Source organism: Leucoraja erinacea, chromosome 31, assembly GCF_028641065.1.
Source record: "Leucoraja erinacea ecotype New England chromosome 31, Leri_hhj_1, whole genome shotgun sequence".
Taxonomy (NCBI): Eukaryota; Metazoa; Chordata; class Chondrichthyes; order Rajiformes; family Rajidae; genus Leucoraja; species Leucoraja erinaceus.
This window is the reverse complement of record NC_073407.1, coordinates 14,490,353-14,500,797: the sequence shown is the minus strand read 5'-3', so window position 1 is coordinate 14,500,797 and position 10,445 is coordinate 14,490,353. Positions and strand designations below refer to the sequence as shown.

Sequence of the window (10,445 nt, the reverse complement as noted above, 5' to 3'; positions counted from 1 at the left end):
ATGGCTGGCCATTAATAGCACCGCGATTCTATGGACACGTAAATATTGCCTTCCAGAGTTATGTCATTGGAACAGAAATGTACAGGAGATGTATTTATAAAGGGACACAATTGATCGGTCAATGACCTTGCGAAATTCTGTCTCGAAAGACAACACGAGATGCGGGAGCGGATGATTAGTTCAAAACCAGTGACCCTCCGGCCGGGGAAAGCGTGAAACCGGTCACTGCAGATTACTGACAGGGGAAAATAGAACTATATATATATCCTGATTATGAATTGCTTTGTCATATTCGAAAATGGTATGCATACTCCACACAGACAGCTCGTATAGATTACACCGGAGATTCGAGTCAGATACACTGAGTGACCGCCTAGTCCAACGGACAGGCATGTCGTAATATCGATAAATAGATACCTGGATACACTTGGATAGACGGACAAGCAGGCAGACATGATCAGTAAAACAACGGCGGTGTTGAAAGGTTTTCTGTCATATAATTTAAAGAGAGGACAACCTATTTCATTTATTTCAAGATAGGAATATAACTGCGTCCTTCCAAACGTCCATTCATGTTTTATTTTGCTTAGAACGTAAGTAAAGACAACTGCCACCAGAAGATCATTTGGCCCATCTCTCTGAGCCCAGCATTCAATGTATTGGAACATCACGTTCACAGTAGGATTGCAAAGTCTGTTTAAATATTCCAATTGTCATCTGTCCCTTCAACGTATGTTGTCCTTCCCGACAAAAAAGATTTTTAATCTACGATATTCTATTCTATATTCTCTAGCAAGATTTTGGATTTAGCAGCTAAGCCGCTTAATGGTTTAAACTTCAAAGAAATGTTGCTCCAGATGCGCTTACTAATGTTAATATCCCGAAATTTCTATTATCAATAAAAAGCCTCTCCATCCTATAATTAAACTCAAATTTACTGACCCTCTCAGAGCCTTCTCTACAAGTTGGGGGTTTTTCTGCCACCACAGTAGCACCTAGTTACAAGCTGAGCATGTCTTCATTCAAACATTGCCCCGACTCCGCACGACATCTGTTGCATCTTGTTAACCTTATAAATAGTTTCTGGTCTTCCCAATGGAGGTGCAGTTTGACCCGAACGCCCTAACATTGCAGTCGTTATTTTCTGATGGGAGCCTTGCAACAAAATACAAGAGGTAGTCACGGTGAATCCGCTGGTTCGCTCACCACCCAGCTAAAGTATCTGAGTGCCCCCTCTATCACTTAACAAACCCGGACAGGTGCCATCTATACTACAAGTACCCACCCACTGAATACGCATGGCTCTGATACCTAGCGCCTTTAGGAAGGTTAACACACGGGCAAGTGAATTACAGCAAAGGCCAACTCCATCTGAAGTAGGGGTTCGACCCGAAACGTTGCCTATTTCCTTCGCTCCACAGATGCTGCCTCACCCGCTGAGTTTCTCCAGCATTTTTGTCTACCCATACTTGCAGAAAGTGTGTTCCCTTGAGAAACTTCCTGCAACAATTCTGTTCACTTGGACTTCAAGTGACACATGGCTTTGTCTCGTGTCTCGTGTAGTTTACATTTGTGATCCTTATTAATAAACTTCATTTGCCGCTTCTCAGCCATTTTCATATGTGTTCCAAATCCTTATTTTATTACTTCTCTGTTTTAATATTGTCCACAAATGCAACGATTTTGGCAAATTGATGAAATAGATTGCATGTGGTTTGGAAATTAATCCCTGGGAAACTGCTTGAATACAAGTCCTGGCTGCAAACTCTATCAAGATAATGTGAATTTGGGAGACTTCAGTTCCGAATCACTCCCGCCAAAAAATCAATGTATTTTAACTCGATTCCTTTCTAGGAATTACAAAAAAAACCTCCTGAATCTTGCAATTCTGAAATCAAAGCAAGAATTCTTGAATGTTAGCAGCAAGCCAAATATTGCAAATGCTAGAAATCTGAAACTATTCAAAAATAAAGTTTATCGATAGAAACATGGAATGTGCTGCAATTCCCTGTCTCACGCGTGCAAATCATGAGAGGCCTGCATTGCGAGGGTCGTGTGGCGCCACACGTCAATGAAAGGCGCTTGTTCTGTAGCTGGTACCTGCCAAGCTTTGCGAAGAGATTGCACCTTCAAGGGATATGGTCAGATCCTGTGAGTACCGGTACCCGCACCCCTTAATTACCGGGGAGACAGATTGTGGAAGATTCCTGATTCAAAAGATGAGAGAGGGGACATGCTTGTTTTTTAGTTGGTCGTTGTCCGACAGGAATATATATTATATTTTCATCTTACACTACATCGAAGTTATGAAAGCGTCTCTTTTTACCTCGACTGTTTCCCTAGCAGGAGCGAACACAACCCATATTCCATTTATATATTGGAAATGTTCATCAAGACGGGCAGCGTCTGTGGAGAGATAAATGTTTTAGAGTTGATGACTTTCATCGGAAACTGGCAAAGTTGGAAAACAAGCATGAGCGAGGGTTGAATCCAAGAGTGACGGGGTAAAAAATAGCGTTGGTGTCCGCTGAGAGATCACTGAGTGAAGATTGAAATAGATTTGAATTACCTTTAGAAAGGAGATGAGAAGGAATGTATTTGGTGGTAGGGTGGTGAATCGGTGAAATTCATTGCCACAGGCGGCTGTGGAGGCCGTCAATTGATATTTTTAAGGCGGAGATTGACAGATTCTTGATTAGTGTCGGGGTAATGGGGCGAAAGCACGAGTATGTGGTTGAGAGGGAAAGATAGATCAGTCATGATTGAATAGCGGAGTAGACCTGATGGGCCGAATGGCCTAATTCTGCTCCTAGAATTTATGAATGTATGAGATTAATCGGGACACAGGAAGTTAAAGATGCTGTAATCTCGAGAGCGCTGAGTCCTGATAAGGGTAATGCGCCCAGCTGGGAGATCAGATGTTGTTCCTTGAGGTTATTCTAAGATTCGTTGGACCAGTGTACAATGAGAGGCACGGAAGGGGTAGACAATCGGAACCTTTGTCCCAGCGTGGAAATGACAAAGACTGGGGGGGCATATCCTCAAAGTACGGGGTGTGAAGTATAAAGGGGCAGGTGTTTTTACACGTGGATCTCGCTACCAGGGATGGCGGTGGACTCAGATACAATAGTGACGTTGAAGAGGCTTGTTAAATGGGTACCTGGATATGCAGAGAATGGAGGGATATGGGTCATTGCAGACAAAGCTGATTAATTTATCTTGGCGTCATGTTCGGTTCAGACATTGTAGGCCGAAGGGCCTGTTTCTGTGCTATACCGTCTAGGTTCAATGTCCTAGTGTAAGAGACCAAAGCCGGAGTGGATCCAGGGTGGCGAACTAGTGACTGGAAGATCAGGTTCACAGCGGTGGACTGAATGTTATGTAAAGCAGTGGCCCAATTTGCATTTGGTTTATCCAAAGATCAGATCCAAACCCAACGCAACTGTGTAGGACATACGCGAATCGCATTTGATGAAGCGCAATCCAATGTGGTCTCCTCTACGAGGTAAGCAAAGGTACATTGAGTGAAATCATGGAGGTAAACTTTCATTCAGTCTGGAAAATTGCTTCGCATTTGAATTCTTCCCTCTTCCACCATGACCTTCCTGCCTGAAGGAGGGTCTCGACCCGAAACGTCACCCATCCCTTCTCTCTAGAGATGCTGCCTGTCCCGCTGAGTTACTCCAGCTTTTTGTGTCTTTCTTCGGTTTAAACCAGCATTTTCAGATCCTTCTTACATATTCCCGTCTTTGACCTTGTACACTGCTGTTTGAAGGCCAAGGTAAGATCACGGATTAACACCCGATGTGACAACTGGGCACCTCAGCAATCAACACTGAACGCAACTATTTCACGGAACCAGCTTTTCCAGTTGGTGGTGGAATCGGGCAGTTCTGATGAACGGTCATTAACTGGTAGTTAGCTCAGATTTTCTCTCCCGGTCTGCACCGATCAGGTGTGGGTATTTGCAGCGTTCTCTTTGATCTCATATTTCTCGCACTGCTGTGTTCAATCGCTCAGTGACACCGCGGTAGAATTGCTGCCTTCCAGCGCCAGAGACCCGGGTTCGATCCTGACTACGGGTGTTGTTTGTACGGATTTGTACGTTCACCCTGAGGCCGCGTGAGTTTTCTCCGGGAGCTACGGTTTCCTCCCACACTCCAAAGAAGTACAGGTTTGTAGTTTAATTGGCCTCTGTAAAAATTGGAGATTATAAATGGTCCCAAGTGTGTAGGATAGGGCTAGTGTACGGTCGGCGCGGACTCGGTGGACTCACTGTATCTCTAAAGTCTAAAGTTGAAAAGTTGTAGTATTTTTCTTTCCCCCCTTTTTTTGCCTCTCCCTCTCCTTATACCTCAACCACAGAGATGATTCTCAAACGTACAAGCCTTCACCAACATACCCCCACTGCCGACCACATCGCAACCCCCGCCCTATCAGGAACGCTCTTCTTCCCAGACCTCGCCCTCCTCTGATGAGAGCTTCAGGAACCAGAAGGTGGATTCTTTCTATTTTCACAGATGCTGCCTGACCTGCTGAGTATTTGCAACATTATCTATTTTTTAATTTCAGATTTTCAGCATCTGCTAGTCTTTATTTTCGCTCTCTCAGTTGTACATTGTTCTCCAGCAGCACACCACTGGAACTGGGTCAAAGCGCCGCCGAGCACAGCCGGATTAAGTCAAAGGACAGACAGAGCAGATGCAGTGTTAACTGAAAATAATCTATTTTCTGTTCCATTGTCTGTTGCTTAATGATTTAAAAAAAAAACAACCAATGTGGGTGAGGGCGTGGAGAGACTGGCGGTGCGATTCGCAGTCGGAGCTCTGCAGAACCTCTCCCATCTGGCAGGGGGATTTGAGCGCATTAAGCGCGGTGTAACCGGCTTTTTTTGCGAGGCTCAGTCCTGCACAGATTCCAGGTTAAAGTTCATCACACACCGCAGCCCTTTCTGTCCATACAGGGACCGGGGAGAGTGCCGTGCGTGTACTTTCTTTCACTGTGAAGTTCACCTGCCTGATGCCAAGTGACGGCGCTGGTGACATTTCAACACATTTAATAGCTTTGAGATGTCAGTACGCTTGTCTTTAAGCCCGTTTCCTCTCGAGCCAGCTCGTTCTAATTTTACATTGCGATTACCTTCTAAAGAAAATTGAGACGTGAATTTACTTATATGACTTTGAATCACCCTTCCCCAGAAAGCCGATCGGGAGTTTGGATAACTGGCCCAAAGTGGCCCAAATTGTTCTCGACTCCCCCCCACCCCCCTCCATCCCACCTCACCGCCGTGAGAAAATACTGGCCAGTCAATTCGGAGCCATTCCTCCCGCTTCCCATCCTCATGATGGGTTCTTTACGGACTCCGGATCCCCCACTACACCCCATCAAACGCCCGTCTCCGGCATCTGCCCCTTTAAGAGCACTTGGGCTCAGCGCTGTCCCTTTAAGCTGATTGGGAAGAGCCGAGCCCCGGGGCTGCGCTGGAGGAAGTTGCGCAGACTTGATGCTGCTCTGACATAAAAGCACACATAGTGATTGAAAGTGTTAGAGGGATTTAGTCTCCACATTAAGTTGGACCACGGCATGTGCAGCCATCTGCCCTTGAAGCCAGGAGGAGAGGCCGGGACGCGACCAACCTTTGATGTGGAGGCAGCTCCCGCCTCCAGCGCGCGTTATGTTTAAAGCACCGGGTCGCTCATTTCCTCCAGGTCGGTCTCACCTTCCGTTATTCTCCCTGCCACCCTTCCTCTCCACCAATGACCCCTGATTCCCGCAGTAAAACTCGCGGCCGCCCTCCACAACCGCGGTGCCAAACTGGAGCAGAGGGGCGTGTGCGCCTCGCCGCGCTGTGGGAAACCCCTCCTGTCAGTGGGAGTGAAGGAACGCGCAAAGCAGGCGCCTTTCCAGCTAGTGTAAGTTATGCGCCCGCGTCAGCTCACGCCTATGTTTCTCTCTCACTTAGTTGCCGAGAATGTGCACGCGAATCAGGAGAGGATTGGAGAGGCGTAGAGCTCAGGCCGTCCAGATGGGCTCGCAGTAATCCCCGGCTGCATTTGGAGGACTTTACAGCGGCGGGTTAACACTTGGACAGCGGCCAGACCGACCCGCTCCCTCTGCACGGACATCTGAAGGGGTTGGATCTATGAGGTTCAGCTGGCGGGGGGTTTGAGTTCTCTCGGGAACTATGGAGCGCCCGGGATGTGGCGGAGCGGGTCTGCTGTGTGTTTGCTACCCGTGCTGAACTGAGCCCGTGCCCGGCACGCCTCGCCACCCGACCCGAGCCCGCGTGTGCGCTCCGCCCGGGGACCATGCGCTCCGGCCCCATGCCCATGCTACAGCTGGCCGCCCTCATCTACTCTCTGCTGCCGGCCAGGACACAGTACGACAGCTGCAAGTCGCTGGTCAACACCGATGACGGCCCTTCCTGGGAGTTTTACGCCTGTCAACCCAGACCCGTGTCCATGAAGCCCTACCTGAAAGTGAAGGTGGAGCCGGCTGTCGTGACTTGTGGGGACCCGCCCGAGCGCTTCTGTGCCCTGGTGAGTGGGGAAGGGGGGCGGGCGGGGAGTGTAGCGGGGATACGCGGGCAAGAGACACTGTTTCCATCTGTACCTCATGTCTAATGGTTGCTATTTCATGCACTGGTCCGATTCCGAGTAAACTTTCAGACACGTCCAAGAACATACAGGTTTGTGGGTTCATTGGCTTGGTATAACTGTAAATTATCCCTTGTGTGTGTGTAGGATAGTGTTCGTGCGGGGAGGGGGGAGGGGGAGTCGCTGGTCGGTGCGGACTCGCTGGGCCGAAGGGCCTGTTTCCGCGCTGTATCTCCAAACTAAACTAAACGTCGCTGCTTCGTGCTGCGACTGCCCCTTTACGCGAGCTGTGAACAGTAGCGGGCTCCGAAATGGTGCGCAGATCCGTAAAGCCGGGGTAACGGCGTGGGAAAACCGATGCTTAGACTTTCACAAAGTGGGGAGGGGGAAGAGGGCGAAGAGCCGACGGCAAACGGCGACTTTCTCTCCGGGACACGCAACTATGAGATTGATCCAATCGCATCATAAGCCTTGCTTCCACCTATCTATCACCCCTTCTACTTGGACCTCGAGAGAAGATGATCTGTCTGGATTCTCTCCGTGGTCCAGCAGTATAAAGAGTTGACGGGTTACACTTAAAACAAAGCTTAGAAACTTCAAGTAGTTGCGTGTCGGGCCGCGCTTTATCCACATGGTTGTGACTGTCCGAGCTGTGCAGCGGGCGGTGCGAGGATCAATACATCATCCACTATTTGCTCGCTACATCGCTGGGCCCTGGAATCGGCTCCAGAATGTGCAAGGACAAGCTGGATAGACCATCATGTGGTAGTACAGGCAGGGACACTACAGCAATTGTGTAGGAAGGGACTGCAGATGCTAGTTTACACCGAAGATAGACACGAAACTGCTGGAGTAACTCAGCGGGACTCTGGTAGTTGACTAACAGGGGCTCGCTGGCAATTCGCTGGTAATTCACTAAGTGTGGCTCGCTAAACTCGGATTCAGTGCGTGGTCCAGGAGCACTTTACCGCATCAATAATTCAGCCGAGAGCGAATGCCGTCGGTTTAGCTTAATAAACAGCTGGCTAATAGACACACGGTTATTTGGAATGGACGCTAAGAGTCTGATGCATGATTAAAAAGATAGAATCCGTACTCTACACATGGCACCCGGATTAGCCAACGAACGGATTATCAAAATCCCCCAATGTTACTTGGAACTGTTAAAAACCGGCATTACATGCGACCCCGTTCTCTTTTGCGGACTGCGGAGAGTGGGGGTGGAGGGTGGGGGGGGGGGGGGGGGGGGGGGGGGGGTGCAAATTGGAGACGAGTTCAAACAGAGCAATAGCTCCGGGTAAAGATAATGGGGACACAGTGGGACTGCGGTTGCTAGATCCCGGGGAGGGAAAACATCAAACTATTGGAGGAACCCAGCGGGTGTCAGGTGGGATGGTCGACGTATCGGGTCGGGATTCGCAGATCATTGTTGCAGTAAACTTTTATTGATCAATGTAATCTTTCGTTTTCAAAAAAGCAAAGAGCAGGAAGTACATTGTAAATATTGGCGACATTCACCAACGAAAGGCGCTCTCTCGCCCTAAGTGGAACTTTTTGCCTCTCGGCATACCTGTGATTTATTTTTTTGGAGTAAATAATCCGCTATAACGTGTTTCAAATTGGATGTGGAACAGGATGTATGTCTCTTAAGTCCCCACTGCCGCGAGCAATCGATTGGAAAGGAATCGAAGAATCGAGGAGATATCCCTGGGACTGTTTTCAGCGGGGATTATATAGATCGAATTAGTCGTAAGATTAGTTTAAAAACCACGTGTGTATCAACGGAGACTCGATGGTTATTATTGTCTTTAGTGCATCAACACCGCTTCTAACGGTTCTTATTTCATCTCCTTCCCTCTGCCAGGGTCATTCTTAAAAGCTTTTGTGGAGTCTCCACTGACCCCCCCCCCCCCTCCTCCGGTGCGGCGTCAACAAGTTTTCAGATGTGTTCAGTTTAGTAATGACTATCGAATGCCAGCAAACAGCGGGCAACTGAGTCCGGGTTTAAGTAAAAATGAAAGTTTGTTGTTAGCGGAACACCAAAACCATCACACAATCGCGGTGAAGTCCACATTTACCGGGCCAGCGATGTTCTCGTTGGTCTGACGCGGGCTGCAAACTGAATTCTGCCATTTGGATCCAGAAATCCGGATGAATCTTCTACCTTCCACTTATTTGACCACAATGTCTCAGAAACGCGAGAATGTAAATTTGCTACAAATGAAAATGGCACCTCTCCAGAGCATGAGCTGACTGTTGTGTGTGTGTGTGTGGGGGGGGGGGGGCTTTCAGCTTAAACCACGGTGGAGATGTGAGAGAGCTGGCTAACTCCTGATCCACAATCCCATGGGGATCATCATTAATTCATGGTGTGCCGCTTTGTCAGATAACCAACATCATCTGGTGTTGATGCTGATGAAACAAACACAGGTATAGGCGGCACCAGCGCCTTCGCTCACGGCCACCTCTCTCTCCACCGCCATCCCTCGCCTCACACACCACTGACATAACACAAAGCGGCCAATGCCATTACAGAGCATATAGCCCCAACAGTAACTCTTGTTTTTCGAGGAAGTAACCTCACGGCTGTTCCGTGAAACTGCTGCAGATTAAAAACACTGTATACTGAAGAAGGATGTGGAGAAGTGTCTCGACCCCCTTTTCTCCAGAGATGTTGTCTGACCCGCTGAGTTACTCCAGCTTTTTGTGTCTATCTTCGGTTTCAACCAGCACCTGCAGTTCCTAACTACACTATATATTCAATGTTCGATGCATTAAACTATCACCGCTCATGCCGAGGGTGGGGTGTAACACCATTTCTGAATGAATGTATTCAGTCTCTGTGCGCTTGGTGTGCCCGCTCCACGCGGCCCCGACAGGGTTCAGCGACTCACTCTGCCGTCATGTCCACGCATCCCTCCTCTTCCCCACTGACCCAGTTTCCCGGCTAAGTAGTTTGGAGCTGAAGGGCCCTGTCACGTAAGATCGTTTTTCATTGTCAGTATCTCAAATCCTCCAACATCCTGTAGAGACAGGTGGAATTCAACGTGAAGCTCCCTGAAGTTACAATTACAGCGTTTATAGGATTTATTTGGACAGGTACAGAAGTAGGAGAGGCAGAGAGGGACACGGGCCTGATGTAGTCAGAGGGGCTCAGCGTAGATAGGCAGCGTGGACAAGTTGGACCGTACCCGCGCGTTTCTGTGCTGCCCGCGCCTATGATTCCATCCTTTTGTGAATATTCAGTGTCCTACAATCCCCACACAAACCCTACTGTGTTTCGAAATGAACCGTGCTCGTAACACTAACAGTCGCTATATACATTTAAGATCTTCACTCACAGGCTAGCAATAAAACCGGCCGCAGTAAATCAGTCGTGCGCCTTGAATCTTCTTAGTGAAGCAAAGGTTTGCTTTCGTGTGTCACCAAATTAAGCTGTCCAGAAATCTTCCAAAGTGCCTCGGATTTGGCGCGGGGACTGCAGCTGTGTAGGCGAGGACATCCCAGGACAAGAAGATAGACACAGATTGCTGGAGTAACTCACCGGGTCAGGCAGCATCTCTGGAGAAAAAATAAATAGCTGACGTTTCGGGTCGAGACCATTCGAGACTGAGTTACTGCAGTTCTGAGTTACTCCAGCATGTTGTGTCTATCTTCGGTTTAAACCAGCATCTGCAATTACTTCCTACAACAATGTTTGAGGAATGGCCCACACTGAGCAGCTTTAGGATTCACCTCAGCTCTCAGCCCGGGAGTGGAGCCGGGCGCTCATCAGCTACCGAGCCAGAGAATGGTCCAACTCTGCAGCACTAAACGCAGCAAGGTTCATCGCATTTTGGTCGAACAGGA

The 10,445-nt window shown here is 48.5% G+C and overlaps 1 protein-coding gene across 3 annotated transcripts in view; it reads left to right on the top strand.

Moving 5' to 3' along the window:
* Positions 1–5,523: 5,523 nt before the first annotated feature.
* Positions 5,524–10,445, top strand: part of LOC129711962 (netrin-G2-like) — a 74,020-nt gene continuing 69,098 nt past the window's right edge. The window contains exons 1-2 of one of the 3 annotated variants that reach the window (XM_055660031.1): positions 5,524–5,708; positions 5,963–6,539. In XM_055660031.1, the coding sequence (XP_055516006.1) occupies positions 6,309–6,539 (231 nt within the window). In that variant the 5' untranslated portion in view covers positions 5,524–5,708; positions 5,963–6,308. The other 2 variants (XM_055660029.1, XM_055660030.1) reach the window with 2 other exon arrangements.